The sequence below is a fragment of the Ctenopharyngodon idella genome, chromosome 24 (assembly GCF_019924925.1).
Source record: "Ctenopharyngodon idella isolate HZGC_01 chromosome 24, HZGC01, whole genome shotgun sequence".
NCBI classification, from domain to species: domain Eukaryota; kingdom Metazoa; phylum Chordata; class Actinopteri; order Cypriniformes; family Xenocyprididae; genus Ctenopharyngodon; species Ctenopharyngodon idella.
Window position 1 is genome coordinate 2,034,734 of NC_067243.1, and position 25,023 is coordinate 2,059,756.

General features: G+C 40.9%; 1 protein-coding gene across 2 annotated transcripts; it reads left to right on the top strand.

Annotated features, from left to right (window-relative positions):
* Positions 1 to 767: 767 nt before the first annotated feature.
* Positions 768 to 14,658, top strand: zgc:113516 (uncharacterized protein LOC541449 homolog). Of its 2 annotated transcripts, none has more exons than XM_051884102.1 (8): positions 768 to 1,078; positions 4,718 to 4,980; positions 5,243 to 5,386; positions 9,876 to 10,024; positions 10,630 to 10,713; positions 10,801 to 10,961; positions 11,356 to 11,429; positions 11,770 to 14,228. In XM_051884102.1, exons 1-8 carry the CDS (start codon positions 932 to 934, stop codon positions 11,804 to 11,806), a joined length of 1,059 nt encoding a protein of 352 aa, XP_051740062.1. In that variant the 5' UTR covers positions 768 to 931; the 3' UTR covers positions 11,807 to 14,228. The 2 variants fall into 2 exon arrangements, with proteins under 2 accessions (XP_051740062.1, XP_051740061.1); XM_051884101.1 differs by having other exon boundaries at positions 770 to 1,078; positions 14,183 to 14,658.
* Positions 14,659 to 25,023: the final 10,365 nt, after the last annotated feature.

Consider the following 25,023-nt stretch of genomic DNA (forward strand, 5'->3'; position numbering starts at 1 on the left):
ATTATACTTTCCCATACAGTGGATATAAAAGTCTACACACTCCTGTTAAAACAGCTGATTTTTGTGATGTAAACATGAAACAAAGATAAATCATATCAGAACTTTTACCCCAAACTGCATATTTTGTATGTTTCCCTAATTAAAGGGTTAGTTCACCCAAAAATGAAAGTTCTGTCATTAATTACTCACCCTCATGTCGTTCCACAGCCGTAAGACCTTCATTCATCTTCAGAACACAAATTAAGATATTTTTGACGAAATCCGAGAGGTTTATGACTCATTCATAGACAGCAGTATAATCAACACTTTCAAGGTCCAGAAAGGTACTAAAACATGGTTAAAACAGTCATGTGACTGCAGTGGTTTAACCTTAATGTTATGAAGAGACGAGAATACTTTTTGTGCACAAAAACAAAACAAAAATAATGACTTTATTCAACATCTTCTCTTCTGTGTCATTCTGCTAAGATTTTTTCGTCCAGCTCTTCCAGGTTCTAGCTAGCTCATGACTGTTTCCTGAAACCTGTGGTAATGACAAAACTTGCGACTATAGTTGGCTAACGATGATTCACAATATTTTAATATATAGGCTACTGCAGTGTTGCTGAAAGTGAACTGGCTGCACATTCACAATCTGTTCTTACTTAAATAAAATATCAAATATCTTTCTCTTTAGATTTACTTTGTTTGAAACGAGGGTTAATAAGTAAACTCTTCACTAACTAAGCAGTGAAGATGCCCAAAAGAACATTGTACTTTGATAAACCCACACATTTGCTGAGTCACTGAACACATAGAGGGTCCTGCATGCCTGACACTCGATAGACAGCTGAGATAAGATCATTTCTCTGACAAGACCTCAAACAAAGCTTCCTCAGGCCTTCATTTAACTGATTTGGATTATCTGAGCTGTGAAGCTATTTAAAAAAGAATGGAAATTAATAGTAGTCCAAATGATGGGTGTTACAAGAGATTACATTTAGACGTCTGCATTGATGAGCGCAGCCCTCGACACGGGGTATCAGAACTGATCAAGAAACTGCGGCCAGAGTGGAAACCAGAAGACATTCAGATCAAGGCAAGTTCATTATCAACATTAAATAGACTACATTAAAAAAAATAAATCATTTCAAAATAATTTGATTTAGTTTGCGTAGCTGTTTAGTATTTGCATTATGAAGAGTTGAGTCCTAAATTGACTGAAAAACAATGAGTTTATTTTATTTCCATAATTATTCCTGTCCAAAAGGAAAAGGGTTTCCCCTAATTATTGAATGGGAAATGAAAGATGGCCTGCTCAATCGAAAGGGCAGAATACCTCAACATTTACATCCATGCACTGCTACATGATTTTATCCAATTGACTTGACATTGCATACACACATATATAAAGGACATAAATTACATTATGCTCAACATGACACTAAAGAGCTGACTGAGCCTGTTTTCTTTTTCTTATTTTCCTCAATTACTGTCACCTGGAATTTTGGTTCCTTGTCACGGTCACCTTTGGCTTGTGCTCATTTGGGGTTTAAACAACAAACAAATATTCAGCAATATTATGGCTTTAACTGGTTTTGGAGGGGATTCTGGAAGTGTTTGAGGGAAAAGATCATGAGCCAGGACTCAAACTCGCTCGCCTGGAGCACAACCCTTGAGGTCATCAGCTCTGACAAACAGCTCCACGTTTGCTAATATGTCCAGAGCATATTGTTCCAGAATACAGGTCCTGATGTGGTTTTGGAGGAACTTGACAGTTTCTGATACCAGAGGAGTCTTTCTTGCTGTCCATGTCGTTCAGCTGAACTGTTAAAGGCATCCTATTATGCCCCTTTTCACAAGATGTAATATAAGTCTCTGGTGTCCCCAGAATGTGTCTGTGAAGTTTCAGCTCAAAATACCCCACAGATCATTTATTATAGCTTGTCAAATTTGCCCCTATTTGGGTGTGAGCAAAAACACACCGTTTTTGTGTGTGTCCCTTTAAATGCAAATGAGCTGCTGCACCTTTCCAGAAGAGGGCGGAGCTTTAACAGCTCACGCTTCAGTTGCTCAACAACAACAAAGCTGGAGAATCTCACGCAGCCAAAATGAGGATTGTCAGTAATGGTGTTCAGCCTTACATTGTTCAAACCGGAGTCGGACACTGATGGAGAGACTCAGGAAGAAGTTACAACTTTTAGAATGAAACCGGACGTTTCTGAATGGTTAGTGGATAAATTTATGTAGTTGCTGTGGAGTTGATTCAATTCATCCACTAGCATGTGCCGTCATGTTAATCTTTTGTGTTGAATTGACCCTCGTTTGTGAAGCAGTCTGGCATAAAATGACGGCATGTCAACAACACTCTACTACAACAACTCTTTCTCTTCTCTAAAGCAGCCCAACATGGCCTCACCCCCTTTGTTGTGTGTTCTCGGGGGCGGGGTTTATGTAAATTTTAGGGTTAGTGATGTCACTAACCCGGGAAGAAGCTCGTTGTAGTCCCTACCAGCTGTTTGTTGTAGCGATTTCTGTAAAAGAAAATATCTCCCTTTGCATTGAACTTTGAGCGTTGTAACTTTGCAGATGTTGTTTATGCTCAAACAGCAACATTACACACTAACTACAGGCTGGTTCAAACTGTGCGATATTGGCCACAATTTGGTCATCTGAGACAAATTTTGCAAATCCTAAAAGATTCCTATAATCCTAGCCAAAAATCTGTAGTCTTTGATCGCTAGTTTGACATGTTCACAGACAGCCGGTTAATGACCGTTGCGATCAAATTTTACCTCCGACGAAATTCTGGCAGTGTCAGAAGATTTGCCGCACAATCCTCCAGTGTGACTTCTCCTACGACGAACGTCAAATTGTCTTCGTTTTTCAAGACAAGCCGTGCTCAAAAACAACAATAGAGATGTCTTTGTTAGCCACCATTTCAGTCCCGCGTGTAATGCAGCTCACTGTCACTGAATGTGTGTGGGTTGATGATGAAAAACTCTGGACAAGTTTTCATGCACGTGTCTGTTTTTAACGTGTCTTGACTGTTGCGTTACTTGACTGTCACTGACATTAATGACGGCTGAGATCCCACAGTGTGACATGAGGATCATGTTTGTACAGTCTAACAAGCAACTATCGTAAAGGACTACTATAAATCACACAGTGTGCACCCGGCTTTAATTTAAAAAAGTCAAATCATAATCAAGGACCCCCCCAATGTTCAGCAGCACAACTGTTTTCAACATTGGTAATAATAATAATAAATGTTACCTGAGCACTAAATCATCATATTAGAATGACTTCTGAAGGATCATTAGACACTGAAGTAATGATGTTGAAAATTCAGCTTTGCCATCACAGGAATAGATTACATTTTTTAAAAATATTCAAATAGAAAACAGTTCTTTTAATATGTAATATTGTCTTTACTTTATTTTTTGATTAAATAAATGCAGTCTTTGTGAGCAGAAGAGACTTCATTCAAAAACAGTAAAAAATTGTAATGTTTCCAGACCTTTTACAGGTACTGTATATCCTAATATGTTTAATAAACAAATAATAATTAATATAATTGACGTACATTAATGATTAATCAATGCATATTCTAAGCTTCCCTTACATTTCCATTGCCTTTTATCACAATTTATATGCATGGTGTTCACTACAATTTACAAGTGTGTAACTCCCTCTCTAAAAAAAGAAAAAGTAATAATAAATAAATAATAGTAGAAAGGATGTATTGCGTCAGTCAGAGGGTTGGAACAAAAGTTAAAATATAGCCATGTATTCGGGTCACAGGGTCCAAACAGATCACAGTCCAAAATGACCACTGTTTTACACCGGTAAAAAGTTCACATGAAAAGATGTTTGAATCATGATATGATGGTTGCTGTGTGGGACACTGAAGACTGAATGGACATCAGAAACATTATCATTCACTCAAAATTAACTTTCTGAAAAGATCTTATGTAATTAGGAAAATTCATTAAATATGATTATATCAGGATTAAAAAACACAATAACGCATATGTTTTTCACTAGGAGGGACCGGGGTCATATAGACCCCAAACAGACCTCCATTTTGTGGTATCTGTCAGGAGTTAATAATAAAGCACACGAGACAGGAGTAAACTTCATCCTTCTTGTTTATGTAAATTTCATTATGTGTTAAAATGTCAGCTTTCACAGCTAACTAGTTATTGCTAGCTATTAATAGTCTGACTCTGGTGGCCAACATAATGTTATAATGACTGAATACCACCAGAAACAACTGTTCAGTCTCGCCTGTTAAAGGTAATTCAACAAAATCACGTTTGGATTGTACGAAGTTTTGTAAAACCTCAAAATAGCCAGTCATCTTCTCTTTAGTTTGCTTATGAGAGTTACGTCAAGTTGCCTGGACCAATATGACGGCGATGTTGATGTACGATCCAGTGTCCAGTGAGGTGTCCATGTATTTGCTTGGGCTTGCTGAGTTTGGAAAAATAGCACAATAAACAAAAGAAAGAAGAACAGCCCACCAGTGTTCAGACTCTTTATTGTGTTACTTTGAAACAGTATCACAACACAAGAAGATTAATTAACTATCAATTTCCAAAGAGCTCCAAAAGTACCACAGATGTATTCATTATAAGTGCATTATTATAAGTCATGAATTCATGTGATTGCTTTGTGTCAAAAACAGATTGTAATTTAATTTGAATCATTGTTCTGTTGTTTTCAATGAACCTAGGCTTTCACTGAGGGCATCACCAACCAGTTAATGGGCTGCTATGTGGGCTCTCTGACAGAAGGTCCTGTTTTACTTGTGAGGGTTTATGGGCAGATGACGGAGCTGTTTTTGGACCGAGATAAAGAAATGGAGATGTTCCAGGTGCTGCACAAACACGGCTGTGGCCCAGAACTCTACTGCAGCTTCACCAACGGCATCTGCTATGAGTTTGTCAGAGGAGTCGTGCTGGACGACACACTGCTGAGACAGCCGTCTGTTTACAGGTCTGAAAACACTCCTCGTGTTTCATGTTTTCAGAAGAGTACTGGGTAATGACTCGCAGAGAGTATCATTGACCAAGACACTCTAGATCTCTAAGAAGATATTTTAATTGTGTTAAAGTGACAAGCTGTTATGCCTCAATATGGCTGTCTGTAGACAGTTTTGGCTACCTAAAATACCTTAGATAAATGAAAGCTAATGTTTTTTGTTGCTACTTCATTTTCTCCATATGATAACTGAAATGACACTTTTCATTGACTGTAGATTGATTGCAACAGAAATGGGAAAAATCCATTCCATAAAGTCAGGAGAAGTTGGAAACAGTTCAACCGTGACACCAGTTTTGTGGTCTAGATTGTCCCAGTTCCTGAACCTGGTCCAGAGATCTGATGCTGCTAAACAGCAACGGTAAGATAATCTCAGTGTTATGAAACACATCTATAGCTGGATAATGTATTCATATTTAAAAGGAAATACATCAAATACTCTACACAGAACAAGCAGCATGGAAAATGAATGGATGGTTCATCTTAATTTTGATGTAAAATGTAAATTAACACTATTGCAACATTACAGTTTTCTCACATTATTACATCTTCAATGATTAACATCAGACAAATTCTTTCAAAGCAGCACTACATAAGTAAGAGAACATCTTAATGACATTAGCAGGAGCTGATGAAGTAAATCAGATCTGTAATCTTCCTCTCTGCAGCAGCTCTTGAACAAAGATTTGTCATGTCAATGATCCCGAAGTTATGCACAAACATGCTATTTTAATAATTTATTGTTAACCCAACAATCAAATATTTCACATACTCAAGCTCTGCAGCTCATGTTACTCACAGATCCTGGTTCATTTCAAGTCAGACAAGACTAAACGTCATACACTGACCGCATCAAGTGAGTTACTGAAGAACCGCTGTGACCAGATCTGGGGTGCGAACTATGGTCGCAAGTTCCGTCGTTACCAATAGAGTTCAATAGGACTTAAGACCATAGTTGGCTAACGATGCTTTCGGGAAACACACCCCTGACCGATTAGTGGATCAATCATTGGCATTGTGATCTGGTTCATTGGGGAAAAAAAAAAAAAAAAATATATATATATATATATATATATATATATATATATATATATATATATATATATATATATATATACAGTGGGTACGGAAAGTATTCAGACCCTCTTAAATTTTTCACTCTTTGTTATATTGCAGCCATTTGCTAAAATCATTTAAGTTCATTTTTTTTCCTCATTAATGTACACACAGCACCCCATATTGACAGAAAAACACAGAATTGTTGACATTTTTGCAGATTTATTAAAAAAGAAAAACTGAAATATCACATGGTCCTAAGTATTCAGACCCTTTGCTGTGACACTCATATATTTAACTCAGGTGCTGTTCATTTCTTCTGATCATCCTTGAGATGGTTCTACACCTTCATTTGAGTCCAGCTGTGTTTGATTATACTGATTGGACTTGATTAGGAAAGCCACACACCTGTCTATATAAGACCTTACAGCTCACAGTGCATGTCAGGGCAAATGAGAATCATGAGGTCAAAGGAACTGCCTGAAGAGCTCAGAGACAGAATTGTGGCAAGGCACAGATCTGGCCAAGGTTACAAAAAAATTTCTGCTGCACTTAAGGTTCCTAAGAGCACAGTGGCCTCCATAATCCTTAAATGGAAGACGTTTGGGACGACCAGAACCCTTCCTAGAGCTGGCCGTCCGGCCAAACTGAGCTATTGGGGGAGAAGAGCCTTGGTGAGAGAGGTAAAGAAGAACCCAAAGATCACTGTGGCTGAGCTCCAGAGATGCAGTCGGGAGATGGGAGAAAGTTGTAGAAAGTCAACCATCACTGCAGCCCTCCACCAGTCGGGGCTTTATGGCAGAGTGGCCCGACGGAAGCCTCTCCTCAGTGCAAGACACATGAAAAAACACCTGAAGGACTCCAAGATGGTGAGAAATAAGATTCTCTGGTCTGATGAGACCAAGATAGAACTTTTTGGCCTTAATTCTAAGCAGTATATGTGGAGAAAACCAGGCACTGCTCATCACCTGTCCAATACAGTCCCAACAGTGAAGCATGGTGGTGGCAGCATCATGCTGTGGGGTGTTTTTCAGCTGCAGGGACAGGACGACTGGTTGCAATCGAGGGAAAGATGAATGCAGCCAAGTACAGGGATATCCTGGACAAAAACCTTCTCCAGAGTGCTCAGGACCTCAGACTGGGCCGAAGGTTTACCTTCCAACAAGACAATGACCCTAAGCACACAGCTAAAATAACGAAGGAGTGGCTTCACAACAACTCCGTGACTGTTCTTGAATGGCCCAGCCAGAGCCCTGACTTAAACCCAATTGAGCATCTCTAGAGAGACCTAAAAATGGCTGTCCACCAACGTTTACCATCCAACCTGACAGAACTGGAGAGGATCTGCAAGGAGGAATGGCAGAGGATCCCCAAATCCAGGTGTGAAAAACTTGTTGCATCTTTCCCAAAAAGACTCGTGGCTGTATTAGATCAAAAGGGTACTTCTACTAAATACTGAGCAAGGGGTCTGAATACTTAGGACCATGTGATATTTCAGTTTTTCTTTTTTAATAAATCTGCAAAAATGTCAACAATTCTGTGTTTTTCTGTCAATATGGGGTGCTGTGTGTACATTAATGAGGAAAAAAAAAATGAACTTAAATGATTTTAGCAAATGGCTGCAATATAACAAAGAGTGAAAAATTTAAGAGGGTCTGAATACTTTCCGTACCCACTGTATATATATATATATTTTCCCAATATATATTCCATATATATATATATAAGTTACTATAAATAACTTAATTGCACCTATAAACATCAAATGCATCACTAAAACTCCATAGAGTCATTGCTGGTTTACAAACTCTTTGGACAGCTTTCAAGTATGTGGTCAAATTATGGCATGGCAAAAATGAATAATATACCACAGATCTTAATTAATCGCTAAAAGATTGTGATCTTGATTCAAACTCCCACATAACCTCATTCCTGCATGACAGTGATTCTGCTGCGTCTATTAAACCTGACAAAATCACACCAGAACATTCAGATCTGTGCTGGTGCTGTTGCTGAGCCAGTGTCATGATCACCAGTTGTCCATGAAATCCACCAGAGGGCACTCCACCAAGAACTTTCACCATTTCATTAAGGATTTCACTTCCCATCATCCTTTTCCCAGACTCATCAGCCATGATTACTTTCAGCTGTGTCTCATTTGTCATTAACCTCATTTACTTTGTCTTTATAAGCCTGGTTCACTCAGTCATTCTCTGTGAGGTTTTGTAAGTGTCAACTGCATTTCTGAGCGTTCCTGTGTTTATTGGTTCTGACCTATTGTTTCTGGATTTGTTTCTGTTTCTCTGCATTCCTGCCTTGGTATCTGTTTTGGACTGCTTGCTTGTGTTTGGACCTCTTGCCTGTTTTCTGATTTTGCTTCTGGATTACCCTTCTAATAAACTACTGTGTGTGGATCCTCAATCTTTGAGTCTCGGGGCAGTTCATGACAGCCAGAGAGAGCAGTTGTCATGTAAAAGTATGAAACCGCTTTACGAACAGTGTTTTCAAACACACAGTATCATTAGTTACAAATATTCATATTATCACAGAAGAACTGGGATAAAGGTTTATAGTTCAGATATAAACACTGATGTCTACAGTAGCGACCAAAATAGAGTAAATCAGAGTAACCCTGCGTTCCATTCGGAAGGGCTCATCCCTATGCCCTAATCCCTTCAAAGGATTTACCCTCTGGAGTGAGAGCTTCGAAGGGATGAAGGGTGTAGGGGTCAAAAACACTCTCATTTTGGACGCACTTCTGCATCATCTTAACGAGACAATCAAGGAGGCGCCTTCGTCATGCATTTTGCGCTTCGCTGCGCTTTTTGTGTAACGTTAGTTTATTGTAACGGTACACAAACGTGATGGTTTGGTACGTACCTTGGTATTGAAGTCACGGTTTGGTACGGGTTCAGTACAGCAGGGGGAGAAAACTAAACAAAATTACTTTTTTTATACAGTGGTTTATTGAACAAATTGTGTCTCTCTCTGTAAATAAATTACATAATAAATGTTACAATTAACAACAGATTAACTATTAAATTCAGTTGCTATTTATTTTTATCTATAATAAACACTAAAAAAACATGTAAATTGCACATAAGGCAGGTTTTGCATTAACTTCTAAATCTAATTATAAAATTATTACTCCTTTTAATTTTTGAAATATAATCATTTACACAGTTACTGTCATTACTTGTTTTCATGACGAATTTATTTAAATATATTAAATAATTAAGACATTATTAACAGGTAAAGTGAATATAATGAATATATAAGCTAATATAGTGCATATACTTAGTGAAATGCTTCATTTCTCTAGTGAACTAACATGCTGTGGACACTGAATGACTTGCCTGAGGTGAATGTAATGCTATGTGAGATATTATTCTCAAGCTGTTTTATTGATGTCTTTCTGTGGTTGAGAGATTACACGCATATCTAGATTGTCTGTTCTTCTTCTTCTGCACTTTTTCCTGTTGTGATGGTTGGCAAACAGCATTGCATTACTGCATTTGCCCCCTTCTGGATTGGAGTGTGAATTGCCTGTGACCGGCCGTATTCATCGTCTGACTGCATGAACCTGACCGTGACGTCTGTACCATACAGGACGAATACATGTACCGTTACACCCCTAACCTCTAGTAAATGACATGTTATTTTGTTTAGTTGTCTGTTCAGAATCATGGAAGAATCATGTCTGTCTGTCTGAAACCAAAAAATCATGAATTTCAATGTATCCAGGATCATGCAGCTCAAAATATTAAAATGTTCACCACACTTGTGTCCTTCAGGTCCAGTGCCCATGTGGAGGCACCTAGCCTAAAAATCATCATCAAAGAGATGGAGGAACTGAAGACTCATCTTACCCACATCAACTCCCCAGTAGTACTGTGTCATAACGACCTCCTGACTAAAAATGTCATCTATAACCAAGAAGAAGGTGACAAGCATTATCATTAGAAGTGGAGCTTGAGTTAGTTCTAATGAAGCTTCTTAACACTTCAACGTACAAATCAGTTTAGATCAAACAGTCTCGGACAGACTTGAAGCCTGTGCACACCTCTACCATATGAATGTAAATGAAATACTACAGTTCTGAAAAATTATAAACAGTCTAGAAAGTTACATTGTATAGGCAATAATAACGTGTCAGTCATGACAACCCGTGAGATAAATTTACTGCTACTGTTAAGACATTCACAGACATCATACAGAAAACTGCAGCAAATGTTAGAGATATATGGAGCGTTCAGGCTCAGAGACTGAAGAATACAAGAGCACCTGCTCTTGGTTGGAAGATTATATATCAATATAGAGTTCCGTAACTGAAATTCAAGCCGTTTTAATTTGTGCATGATAAACTGTATGCAGTTCATGTTTATAGCATATATTTGTGGTGGATTTTACTGTAGTGATGTAATGTGAAGCCATAATATACTGTATAATTTTGACACTCATTAGCATATTGTATTTTATTAAACTACCTCTGATATTGTCTTCCATAGACTCATAATAACTAAACTATGTATTTCTTTCTGATTTTAGGCACAGTAAAATTCATTGACTATGAATATGCTGATTTTAATTACCAAGCTTATGATATTGGAAACCACTTTAATGAATTTGCAGGTACAGATAATAATAATAAAGATAAAAAAGCTTATGACTTTCACTACTGTCTAACACACTAAGTGATCATTTGTCTTTGAATTTGAGGTATCAATAACGTCGACTCCAGCCTGTACCCTAGTCGTGAGCTTCAGTTTGATTGGCTCACTGCTTATCTGGAGAGTTTCAAGAGCTGCAGTGGTGTGGATTCAGCTGTGACCAAGAAAGAGGTCCTGGAACTTTATGTGCAAGTCTGCAAGTTCTCCTTGGTGAGTATTTAAGGGAGGCGGGAAGGGGCCCGACTGACAGCTTCCTGGTACACTGTTAGCCTTGGCTAATAGGTGACATATAGGTGTATTTACTTCATTTATTTATTTTTGCTCTTTGAGGCCACTTGCTGTCCTTGGAGGAGATTCAGCTTATTTGGGTTCAGGAGCGCCTAGCTATAGTTTTCCAGTTAGATGGTGATAAAAATTAGATGATCTGAAAGTATTTAACCAAACATTTAAATATTAAAAGTTATGTGCGAGCAATGATTGATAGTGTGCTTTACAAGCAATAAAGATGAAAATGCATGTGCAGGGTCGTTTTCACAAGCTGTATAATATGTTGATGTCACGTTTGTAAATGATCTAATATAAAACTACTTCATTTTGTCTTCAGGTGGCTCATCTGTTCTGGTGTCTATGGGCTCTGCTGCAGGCAAAACATTCCACTATTGACTTTGACTTCAAGAGGTACGTCACCCTCCTTTCCAAATTAACATTTGGAATCTGCTGGAGAATACAATGAGCATCCAGAACTGCAAATAGGGGCAAAATTAATGTGCTGTATTCCAGTTTTAACACTAATTACTTCATAATGAGTACTGTTTGGTTTTCACTATAAAACAACACAAAATGTTCAGCATGTTTAGAAAGTGTGAACAGCAAAACATCACATGAAGTGTGATTTTACAAATCAGTTTTGAGCTACATTCAAATGTGGTTTGAAATCGGTCCGTGTACCTTCAGATAATTATAATTATAATAATAATAATAATAATAATTAGTTTTCTTGTTTTTGTCTTCAAAACAGGAACACAAAGAAACCGTTCATTAATTTTTTAAATTAGTATTCATCAAGTGCCGGTCAAGCAGGAAATTACAATATAACGAAGACATGTTGACACCGGCGGAGACGACAGCACTGAATAAAGCCGCTCGTTTCAGCCTCCTACGGTTCTGCTGCTGCTGCAACAGACACAGTAGTCCAGCGCAGCAGCTACACATTGTCATGTTGTATAATAAGAAAACATCTGTATTGAAAACCCCTCCATGTTGCTGTTGTTGTTTTTTCAGTATACCTACCAACACAGCGTCATTGCCATAGAAACCAATGCACATATTCCAGAAAACGAAAGAGCTCCACAGGACACACAAATTGGATCTGACATGGTTGTGATACTCAGTCAATACTTTAGATCAGATTCTAATTGGGTACAGAAATAAACAGATTTGGACAGTGCATGTGTTGTTTAGTTTGATGCCTGTTCTTCGATGTTAACTGGAGTAATTAGAGACTCGGTTCAATAAGGTCTAGAACACCTGGAGAAAGATGCATTAGGGTCATTCCTCGTCAAATCAACCAAATTTCGGAAACTTATCAGGCTCAAATTTTTGATTTTGTTGATATTTTTTTTTTCTGTACAAAGATAAACATAAATAGTGATGAAAGACAAAATATTAAATGTCACAGATGTATATTTACTGAGTATTTTGTAGAGGGGGTCAAAATGACCATTTTCACCTGAGATTTGGAGCTGAATTAGAGGAGTGTAAAAATTACATTATAAAGATGTCAGCATCATTATTTTATTTTTACACAGAGATCGGTAGGTCTATTAGTGAAATCTGTTGACTTTATCAATCTTTGTTTCATTATATGCCAACAGTGACAGTTTAAAAATGGCACTTCTTGTATTTTTTCCTCAAGTTTACATGCCTGTAATACAAAGAGTATTAAATATATCTTAATATCCTTCTAGATTATCCTTCTTAATAAACGTTCCTTTTGAAATCTTAATTTCCACGGCCCTATAGTTCAGTCCCATAGTTAAAGCAGAAATGTATCTTGTTTCCTTCTATCAATATAATTGCATATAACACACCTCTGAGTACCAAAAATCCACTGAAAATGTTTGAGCCACATTAACTTGCTCTCAAACATGTATTTATAAGAATCCATATTTGAATCAGTTTTAGGGATATTTGGAAGATGTGACTTTGGTCATTTTAACAGCTTCTGAAGATACCTAGAGTTCAAATACACAGTATCAAAACGATATCTATGAGACTGAACCATCGAGGGCCTTAAAAATGAAGATTACAGAAGAAAAGTTTAATAAGAACAAGAATCTAAAATGACATTAAGATATCTTTAACACTTCTTGAATTAAAGACCTGTAAACTTCAGGAAAATGTTTGTTTGGCCCTCACACAGGTGTGTTGAATTCAGAGGATTCATTTCTAGTTTCAGTATTATTTGTTCTTCAGACATTCTTCTTTAAACACAATGACTATCAGCTGTTTAAAAAGTTACCAACATTTTGTTCTTGACCATTGAAAATGAGTAAAATTCAACCATTTGAACGTGGAGTCACATTGGGGTCCCAATATCAATGGGAATGAAATATATAGGGCCTTAAAATATAAAGATTTCAAAAGGAAAGTTTATTAAGAATGAGAAAGAAAGTATCAGCTGTATAGAAACTGACCCACATTTGGTTTCTGACCACTGAAAATGTGTACAATTCACCAGTTTACTCATGGAACCGTATTGAGATCTTCATATCTCTGGGATTGAACCATTGAGGGCCTTTAAAATACAGGCATGCAAACTTGAGGAAAAACACAAGAAGTGCTTTTTTCCATTTTTGAACTGTCACCATTGGCATATAATGAAACACAGATTGATAAAGTCATTAGATTTTACTAATAGATCTACCAATCTCTCTGTGAAAATAAAATATTGATGCTGCCATCTTTATGAAGTCATTTTTACACCCCAGTAAATTGGCTCCAAATTGTAATTTTCACCCTCCTCTACAAAATAGTGGATTACTCAGTAAATATTCATCTGTGACATTGGCTTTCATCACTATTTATGTTTGTCTTTCTACAGAGAAAAAGATGAACAAAATAAAAAAAATGAGCCAGGGACCTCTGGATGAGTTTACAGTTGAGTTGCCCATTAGCATTTCATCTCGATACTGTTAAACAGATCTACACTGTTAAACACTCAATTTGGTTTTTGTGTGTTAAAAGTGAAAAAAAAAAAAAAAAAAAAAAAAATACAGTAACATAATACATATTTCAAGGTTTCACTTTCTCTTTAGTGAAGTTGCTATTATTAGTAATCATCATTGACTATTGTTGTTCTCAAAAGGTTTTGCTTTTAAGAAACACCTTGAATTTATTTGTACATTTTTCCCTCTTTCAATCTTTCTCAGGTATTCCATGGCTCGATTCAACTACTACTTTGAGAAAAAGCAAGAGTTCATTGGAATGAGACTTCTATAATTCTTCCTCCAGTCTAGCGCTGGTCAGATTCACAGGACTGAGAGTTAACAAAGACATTTGTTTGTCCTGTTACAACCCTCTTTATTTCATCAAAAGGGTCGTTTGGAACTTAAACTCACTGAGGTGCTGATAATGATCAACGCTACAGACTGAGAAGTTATGAAATCTAATCAAAAACAACCCAATAGATCAGAGGTTCCCAAACCTGTTCCTGGAGCTCTGTCCCAACACTGCACACTCTGAATCTCTTCTGTCTGACACTCATTTCAGGTCTCTGAGTCTCTACTCATGAGCGGATGATCTGGATCAGGTGTGCTTCATTAAGCAAACATACAACATGTGCAGTGTCATCTCCATTTCACTTGTGAAAGTAGCTAAATGTAAAATAATAAAAATGACAAAAGCACTACTTGTCCTTGTCAATCATTACTGTGAAGGTGATTCTGAAATCCACTGCGCTTCAATGTATATATTTTGAGTGATTTATAAAAAAGGCATTAATCAATAATCAGTATTTATCCTTCTACACATTACATTTTTAATTACTTCTGTAAGCTTATGAGATTTTACTTAGTCATGGAATTATATGTTAAAGCATTTATTTTCCTTTTCATCTTCAAACACTAGAGAATAATGATGAATATTGTCTGTACCTCTCACTGAGAGAAAAGTACAACTTATCAGTATGTTTTGGGGAAATATCCTGCTCAACCAACCGGTTCATTCCGAATACAGGTGTTTATTTTTGTTATGATAAGAATTTTTAATATACCACAATACTGGTGTTTGTCACTTAAACAACGTTCAGAGCGCAGCGCGACACTGTTTGAGAGGGGTCTCTCTTCACTGTTGTCCTGTGGTAAGGGCACAGCTGTATGTGATGGTGAAGATGGATGAGGAAGACACTGAAATTCCTAAACTGAAGCTGTAGAACTAGTAGAACATGATGACACAGAAGAAGGAGGAGCCGTGTCTGTTGTTTGGAGGTTCTTTGGTTTTAAAAAATCCAACGTCGACCAAACAACTATTTTCTGCAAATGTTGTCTGGCTAAACACGAGCAATATGGTCCACCACCTTAGCTGCAAACATGTCCTGGAATACCACGAATGCATGAAACTAAGATCAGCGTCCTCCACATCAGCAGAAAAGCAGGTTTACTAGAGGGACTGTCTACAACAAAAGAAAAGGAAACGCTGGATCGAGATTACAAACTCTATCGCTGTCCACCTAGCCGAAGACATGGTCCCGCTTAATACTGTTGAGAAAGACAGCTTCAGGAGGATGATCAAGACGATCCCAGATATGTTATACCAAGTCGAAAATACTTCTGCCAAACAGCAATCCCCATCTTGTACCAGCAGCACAGAGCTACAAGTAGACCAGGCGACCGTCCAGCACTTCTCAGCAATGACAGATATGTGGTCTAGTCGCAGTATGGATCCATACCTAAGCCTGACGGCACATTTTATAAGTGACGACTGGGTGTTGTGAAGTCATTGTCTGCAAACAAGCTACCTTCCTGATGACCACACCGGTGAATTACTCGCAGCAGGCTTGCAAGAGGCACTTGAATGCTGGGGCTTTCAGAGGAGAAGCTAGTGGCCATCACAACATCAAGAAAGCTATTGAGCTGAATAACTGGACAAGACTCCAGTGCTTTGGTCACAAGCAATAGTTATTATGTTAATATTAAACTATAACTGATAGCTGTCAAATTATATTAATGTTTCCGGTAACACTTTATTTTAGGGACTTTTAACTAGTTGCTTATTAGCATGCATATTACTAGAATATTGGCTGTTTATTTGTACTATAAGTAGATATTAATGCCTTATTCTGCATGACCTTATTCTACATTCTTAATCCTAATACCTAATACCTAAACTTAAATACTTTATTAACTATTAATAAGCAGTAAATTAGGAGTTTATTGAGGGAAAAGTCATAGTTAATAGTGTGCAGTAGGTGTCAGCAAACATTGTATCAGCAAACATTGTATCAGCCTTCTCATACTCTTGGAAGAAAAGGAGGGACCTGGCCATTGCTCAGGATGAACTGGTCTTCCAAAGCATATGCTCACAAATGAGATGCCTACCAGGTGAGGATCACGTCACATGATGATACAACGAGTACTTGAGCAAGAGAGGGACATTAGTCAGGTTCTAACAGCTGAGAGGAAATCAAGGCACTTGGTCCTCAGTTGAGAAGCTGCGGATGTCAATAAGGTGTTGAGTCCACCCCAGGTCTTCACAGATGCCTTGTCTGGAGAGCAATATGTCAGCATCTCCTACCTCAAGCAGTACTCCATCTCTTCAACACATCCATTCTCGCTGAGGAAGAGAACGATACTCAGCTGACAGATGTGAAGAGAAACATTCTAGCCTACTTGAATGATAAATATTCAGATCCGGTCACAGATGACCTGCTCGATATTGCGTCTTTTCTTGATCCACGATTCAGAACCACCTACACAGAGAAAGAAAAGGTGGAGCAGGTTATATCCAGAGCAGTGGAAGAAATCAACAGGAAGACACTCTCTCAGGGGCTGCAGCAGGGCCTGTTCCTCCTCCTGAGGAAAAAAGAAAAGACGAGTTTGTCCAGCTTTTTCAAAAAGCGGAGCAGAGCAGCATGGGCTGCAGCAGAGACACTCTCAGAGGAGGAAAGCTGTGAGATAAAATTTGACATTTTTGCACTAGGGATGCTCGATATATTGGAAAAAACTGACATTGCGATATTTTGTTTTTCTGCAGTATATATTGTGATATGAAATAAATTCACCAGATTACTTGAGGAGCTTTAATTGTAAAGAATTAATAATTCTAGAATGATTGGGGTGACTTAAATGAAATAAACAATGCTTTATATTCAGTACAGAAAATGAATCAAATGTAAAATAACACTGCATAGTCTTCACTGTATAAACTGAATATAATTAATCTGTGTTAAAGCTGCAAAAGTGATGTTCTCTTTGTATTTTGTTGTTTGTTAACTTTCATGACACAAAGCAGCAATGCACGGATCCATTATAATGATACACATCCGTTTTCTTTGTTTGCGTTACCTAAGTCATAAGCAACTGTGTTTACAAGGATTCTCGCAGAGACGGACATTTTAACATCATTTTGGGTGTATGTGTCCGTTCAAACACAAATAGGTGAAAACATGAAAAAATCTACTGCTCAGGCATAACACAAGCCTTTACTGCAGGGCAGGGGTGTCCAAACTACGGCCCGGGGATGAATTTTAAGCGGCCGCAGCTTGTCTATTAAAATATATTATGTGTGGCCCGCCATGCATAATTTACAAATCGTGCAGTTTCACAATGTCAACACAAGGCGGCAGTACTAGATTTTAGGCAAGGGAAACATTAACGCACCAAAAGCGGAACGAAACAGCGCTACTGTCATGTGCGCACTGCGCGACTCACGAGCTCACAAATGTGTTTTCTTGCTGAGTGTCTCGATCACACAACCACTAAACAGCCAGCGAGAAGTGTTCAAGTTCGGCGTAGAGGTCTAAGGTACAAGCTGCAAACCTCTCTGTGATTTAATTCAGTTTAAAGCCAGTTGAAACAGCGCTGACTTAATCAACAACACTAACGTGCAAATCAGGAGAAACATTGAGCTGATCCAGTTAAAAAACTGTTCAACTAATAATTCAACAATATTTATCATGGGTTTACTGTGGTAACACTAACTGTAACCGTGGTATATTGTCAGAAATGTAGGTTAATATCTTATTTTATTTTATTTTTAATGTAGACTTGTGTTGAATGCCAATAAGGCCACATTACAGACTATTTTTGTCATAAAATTAAAGTTTTGTGCTTTCGTATTTATATTAAATGTATTTATAGACTAAATACGTTAAAGCCATTCTAGATATAGAAACAGTATTTTTACTTTTTACCATGTGGTGAGGTGCCATGTGTGGTTTTGCCTGCGGTGACCTAATTATTCTTATTTAAATTAAAAAGTACTCTAGAGTTCTAACTTAGTAGGTCTAATAATATTTAAATTTCACCCTTTAAAAACGAGGTTAAGTTTTATAGATATTGTTTGTGTATTAAATTTGCATCAGTATGAGAGGCCATTCAAGACATATTTCATATTTCAAACCTGCGCACTGTCAGGGAATGAACACAGACAGAGGATCCAAGTGCAAGAATAACAATATTTATTGACAGGAAAATGCTGTACAATAACTTCACTCCAAGGGTCAGTTGAGGCAGAGGCTGTGGCGTGCAGAACGGAGGCGTGCGGAGTGGCGTGGCACCGGGTGGCGCAGGGCTACAGCGGGTATCAGAGAACAAGGATAATCCAACCCAGAAAACAGGGCACACGATAAAATCCAGAATCCAAAAACCAGGAAGCAACACACAGAGAACACGACACCGGGAACAGCCTGCAACGAACTGACAAAGACCACATAAAGACACGCACAATATATAACAACCACTAACAAGACACGGCTGGCAACAGATCGCAATCAGACCATAACGGGTGACGCCCACACAATCATTCACTCACACCCAAACACACACAACATACGTGGGTGAGTAAGTGAATCCATGAACCGTGACTGTACCCCCTCTCCTACGAGCGCCTCCTGGCGCTCCCAGGAGAGCCTACCTGTTGATAGTAATCATCAATAAGAGAGTGATCCAGGATGTCCCTGGCAGGAACCCAACTCCTCTCCTCCGGACCGTAACCCTCCCAGTCCACCAAGTACTGGAATCCGCGTCCCCTTCGCCTAGCGTCCAAAATACGACGAACCGAATAAACGGGTTCCCCATCTACGAGACGTGGCGGGGGGGGAACCGGAACCGGCGGATTAATGTTAGCATGAAAAACAGGTTTGATTTTAGATACGTGGAATACGGGGTGAATTCTACGGTACGCTGGGGGGAATTTGAGGCGGACTGTCACCGGACTAAGAATCTTGGTGACAGTGAACGGGCCAATGAATTTAGGTGCCAACTTATTACATACGGAGCGGAGCGGAATGTTCCTGGAAGAAAGCCACACTTTTTGTCCGACGACGTATATGGGGGGCTTCAGCCGGTGGCGATCGGCCTGGGCCTTGGTGCGCGCTCCCACCTGAAGAAGAGTCTCTCGGGCTCTTCTCCACGTGTGACGACACCTCTGGACGAAGGCGTGAGCGGAGGGGACCGCGACTTCGGATTCCAGACTAGGAAAGATAGGTGGCTGGTAACCTAGACTACACTGGAAAGGCGACAGGCCCGTAGCCGACACTGGTAACGAGTTGTGCGCGTACTCCACCCAAGGAAGCTGCTGACTCCAGGAGGAAGGATTCTGAGCTACCCGACATCGCAACGTTCTCCCCAAATCCTGGTTGGCTCTCTCAGCTTGCCCGTTACTCTGGGGATGGAACCCAGACGACAAACTAACAGTCGCTCCCAGTAATCTGCAAAACTCCTTCCAGAATCTGGAGGTAAATTGGGATCCCCTGTCAGAAACCACGTCTACCGGGAGGCCATGAATACGAAAGACGTGATTAATGACAGTAACCGCTGTCTCCTTGGCAGAGGGTAATTTGGGCAAGGGGATGAAATGTGCCGCCTTCGAGAACCGGTCCACTACGGTCAAAATCACCGTATTGCCCTGTGAAGGAGGGAGGCCTGTTACGAAATCTAGCGCTATGTGGGACCAGGGTCTTGAAGGGACAGACAGCGGTTGAAGAAGCCCATCTGGGGAACGATTAGAAATCTTAGCACGAGCGCAGACAGAGCAAGCCAAAACAAAATTGCGAACGTCGCGAGCCATGCAGGGCCACCAGAATCGTTGCTTAACCAAAAACATGGTACGACTAACCCCTGGATGACAAGCCAGATTGGAATCATGGCCCCATCGGATAACGTCTGAACGTAACCTCTCTGGCACAAATAATCGACTCGGCGGGCACCCGGGCGGAGGCGTTACCCCTTCTAAGGCCGTGTGGACCTTCGACTCGACCTCCCATGTGAGTGAAGAGACAATGAGTCTCTCAGGTAAAATACACTCGGGAGTGGACGGGCGCTCGGAACGATCAAAAACACGAGATAAAGCATCGGGCTTGATGTTTTTAGACCCGGGACGATATGATAGAGAAAAATCGAAACGACCGAAAAACAGAGCCCACCGAGCCTGCCTAGAGTTCAGTCGTTTAGCGGATCTGATGTATTCTAAATTCTTATGATCGGTCCAGACGATGAAAGGTACCCCCGACCCCTCCAACCAGTGACACCATTCTTCCAAAGCTAATTTGACTGCCAGCAGCTCCCTGTTACCAATGTCATAGCACGACCCGGACGTATATAAGGAGCGCCTAGAGAATCAGTCAGTATCTTTTCGTCTTTTGGGACTGTTGTGTCTGATCGCTTTGCAATCAAATCTGGTAAGGAATATTTTCTATCATGTCTGACAAACATTTCAGGAAGTGTGCTGACCCGTGTCCAAGGTTTTTGACACCTGAGGACACACACAGCCTGTGTGTTTTCTGTCTGGGCGAAGAGCACGCACGGACAGTGCTTGAGGGTGCTGTCTGTGTTAACTGTGAGCATTTTCCCATGAAGACGCTTCGTTCCCGCCTGTCACTCTTCTCGAGGGAAGGGGCGGCGGCATCTGTGCCTGGTGGTTCTGGCCCCGCTCGCGCTGAGGCAGAGCAGCAGCTGAAATCATGGGGCTCACAGGTGGAGCTCGCTGAGGAGTTTGAGAGAGGCGTTAATCTTTCTCAGCCCCCAGCGGCTGGCGGGGATGAGCTGCTGGATGACGATGACGTCCTTTCTTTGATGTCATCGGATCCAGCAGCGAGTGCTCTTTTGGCTGATAGCCCCAGAGAGCAGGAGATGGTGGTTGAAGAACAAGCAGGTGAGCCTGCTGGTTCTTCTAAGCCTCCTTGCCCTGCGTATGCTGAGCTGCTGGAGGTTATGGAGCGCGCTTCTGGCAGGCTGCAGCTGCCTTGGGAGCGCGTTAGGAAAGAAACTGCACACGGACGGCTTGACAAGCGGTTCCTTTCCGGCCATGGCCCTGCAGCTCCCGTGAGCCTTCCATTCCTTCCCGATCTTCATGTTGAGATCAAGAAGGCATGGAAGAACCTGTATTCGGCTCGTATTCATCGACATCAGCGAGCGAACTTCACTGATGTTGAGGGATTTGAGCCAGCATGGGTATGTGTCGATGCCCCCTATTGGCGAGACGTTTGCGAAATATCTCGTCACAGGGAGGGCGCCGACACTGAAAGCTCCGGTCCTGCTGACTAAGCCCCTTAAAGTGACATCTCACTTAAACGGCAGGGCATACGTGGCAGCGGGTCAGGCCGGTGCGGCTTTACACACCATGGTGGTGTTACAAGCCTACCAGTCCGACCTGCTGAAGGATCTGGACCAGGGGCAGGGTTTGTCCCCTGAGGCGGTGGAAGAGCTGCGCCGCACCACAGATCTAGCTCTCCGGGCCACGAAACAAACCGCCGAGTCGATCGGAAGATCAGTGGCGGTGATGGTGGCGATGGTGGCCACAGAGAGACATCTGTGGTTGAACTTGGCGGACATCGGGGAGAAAGAGAAGGGCTTTCTCCTCGATGCCCCGGTGTCGCCCTCTGAACTTTTTGGCACTGCCGTCGAGGCAGTGGTTGGAAAGTTCAGGGAGGCGAGGGCACGCTCGACAGCGTTTAGAACTTGCATCCCGCTCAGATCCGAATAAGGCGTAAGTCGCAGAGACGGCGGGACTCGAGGAGGAAGAAGCAGGATTTAAGGAAGGTGATTGATCGCAGACGCCAGCAGTCTCAGTAATCGATTCCCTCTCTTTGCGAGGGCGACTTTACACCTGCCCTCGCCCCTTCTTCCTCCACCTCCTGAGTTTTGGATTCATTTAACGTGCTCAGGTGCTTCTTAAACAGTCAGGCTGACGGCTGGGCCCATGATGAAAATTTTTCTGAAGGCCTGCCTTCTGGCTTGATAGTGAAAGAGGCTATTTTAGGCTTCAAAGAACCCTAGATTTCATCCTTCTATGTGGAAAGAGAAGGAAAAGAGGAGTCTTCGGTCTTCGAGCCGCAGGAAGGTAAGCTGGGTCTATATTCGGCCTAGGCTAGGACTAGGATTAGGTATTTTTTGTTATAAATCACCCTTTGTATTACTATCCCTTGTTAGGTTGTATAGTTCCTAGTTCTGGCCTCCTCCTGAGGGAGTTGTTAGGCCATATGCCCATTTTCCCCTTGTTAGTGTAGATGCAATGGCTGAAGTCAACAGCTAGGTAGTAGGCTGTTGTGAGCCTCCCTGATGCTGTTGTTTTAGGTGGTAGGCCCTTATCTTTGCGTAGATAAGTTTATGCTGTGTATGCTAGGCCCCACTTTCTAGAACCTCATTCATGCTATGAATTTGTCTTTCCCCTGAGCCCCTTGAATTAACATCAGGTTTGAGGTTACAGTGCTAGCTTATTTAGCTCCCATTCTCTAGGGTTCAGTACAGATGTTTTTCGGTTTGGTGAGAGCATTTATCCTTTCTGGATAGCATGTATTATATCAAAGTATTATGTTTGCTTTGGGTTCTAGTTTTTGCCCTACACGTATGTGAGCTTTACTCCTAGTGTTGCCACAGGTTAGCACCTGTTCTCATAATTAGTAGGCTTGTGTTTAGTCTCTGTTTAAGAGCATGGTGACTATTTGTACTCCCCGTTTAGGGTTTGGTGTTTCACTGAGTGCATCACCTGATGGATTTCACACTCAGGTTGAGTGCAGGGAACCTCACGTTCAGTTTGGTTCTGTTAGCTCCCTTTGGTTTGATCACTGCCACAACAGCTATATTGCATATACTGTAGGAGTTATAGGCTCTATCAGTTTGAGCCTCCTTCTAGTATGGTAGCTTGTGTTTTACAAGCGTTGCTGGTAGATGTTCATGAGTTTTGCTCACTTAATATTTAGCACTGCCACAGGTTTATGCCCGTGTCTGTTTGAGGTAGTAGGCCTTTTTAGGCCTCCTTCAGACCTTGGTAGCATGTTGTTGTGCCTTTTGTAATTGTAGTTGGTACAATGCCTGTTTGAATGTGTAGACTTAGCTCAGGTTGTGTTAAGCTAGTTACCCACAACAGTTGTTTGGGTTTAGAGCTGGTCCCCTTTGAGCTTGGTCCCCTTTATAACCACTAGCTGGCGCCACGTGTTGTTGGAGTTGTAGGCCCCATTAAGGCCTCCTTTCAAATAACATGTTGGCACAGTTCTGTGTTGGTTTGTTTCGCCGCCATTGGCCACGCCCGTCTCTGCTAAAATATAGGAGTAGGCCCTCTCTGAGGCCTCTCTCAGAGTTTTGTGGCGGAGTGTGTACTTCACTTGTTTATGAGTAAAAGGTGCTTTACTGAGTGCATGGCCTGATGGCTTGTGTGGAGATAATAGCCACTAGCCGATGCCACGTGTCTTAAGTTGTAGGCCTTCTGGGCCTCCTGTAGAACATGTTGGCGTATGTTTTGTACTCCTCTCACTTGGAGAGTAAAAAGTGTTTTTACTGCGTACATTGCTGAGTGGCTGGTCTCTCAGGGTGAGTTTATTTAGTAAACCTTACGATGGTTCGGTTTTCTACATTTGCTCCCTTGAGCTTGGTAGCACTTCCATGAGCTGATGCCACGTGTCTGTTTGGACCTTAGACCTGTCCTGAGGTCTCCTTAGGACGCGATGGCGTATGTTGTACTCCTCTTGCTTAGAGAGTAAAAGGTTTTTTACTGAGTGTATAGCTTGTTGGTTTGTGTCGGTTTCTTTAGCTCTAGTCGAGCTAAATAGCTACCTCGTAAGTAAGCTGGTACTATTTTGCTCCTAGAACTGTAGTGGCCACTAGCTAACGCCACGTGTCTACAAGTAGTAGGCCCTCTGGGCCTCCTTTGAGAGCATGTTGGTGTATGTAATGTGTACTCCTCTGGCTTTGAGAGTAAAAGGTGTTTTACTGAGTACACTGCTGGATGGCCGTTGGCCCAGGTTGAGTTGATTTAGTAACCTCTCTGCAGTTCGGTTGTTGTCCTCCCTGGAGCTTGAAACACTGCCACGAGCTGACGCCACGTGTCTGTCTGAAGTTGTAGGCCCATTTTTTGGGCCTCCTTTAGATTATGATGGCGTATGTTGTACTCCTCTTGCTTCTAAGAGTAAAAGGTGCTTTTACTGAGTACACTGCTTGTTGGATTGTGTTAGGTTGACTGTCATGTTGGCACTTTACAGTCTTATCTGCTGTTACTCTCATGTGGTAGATTCCTGCTCTCAGGTGTTCAAGGTGTGTGGCCTTGATAGGCCTCCCTTGGGTTTTTCCCACTCCCATTTCTGGGGCTGTAACTTTAGCAGCATATCATGTATTGTTTTCTACTCTGTGTAGAACTATGGTCATGTTGTAGGCCCCTTCCTGGCCTCCATGATTGTGTGCCTACAGTATGGTCTATCTGTTAGGTCAAGCTTTGTACTCCCCTGTTTGGGTTGTCCTATATAGTGCTTAGCTCCCTAAGCTGGTCATTGGTTGAAAGCTTCTATGAGGCCTCCCGTTTTAAGACCAGCCCCCAGGCTGGTTTGTGCTCCCCTTTATCAAGGTTTCTTTAGCACACAGCCTCCTCAGTGTAAATAATCAGGCGCTGAGTAGATCCTAGGATTAAGCAGAGTTTACTCCCCTCAATAAGAGGGTAAAAAGCACTCAGCTGAGTTCTGCTCTCCGGGATGCCCGTCTCTACACTCAGGTTTGAGTTGCTTACTGCCTTTCTGCAGTCACTCTTACTCGCTGTCTTCTCTGAAGAATGCATTGTTGAGATTCTG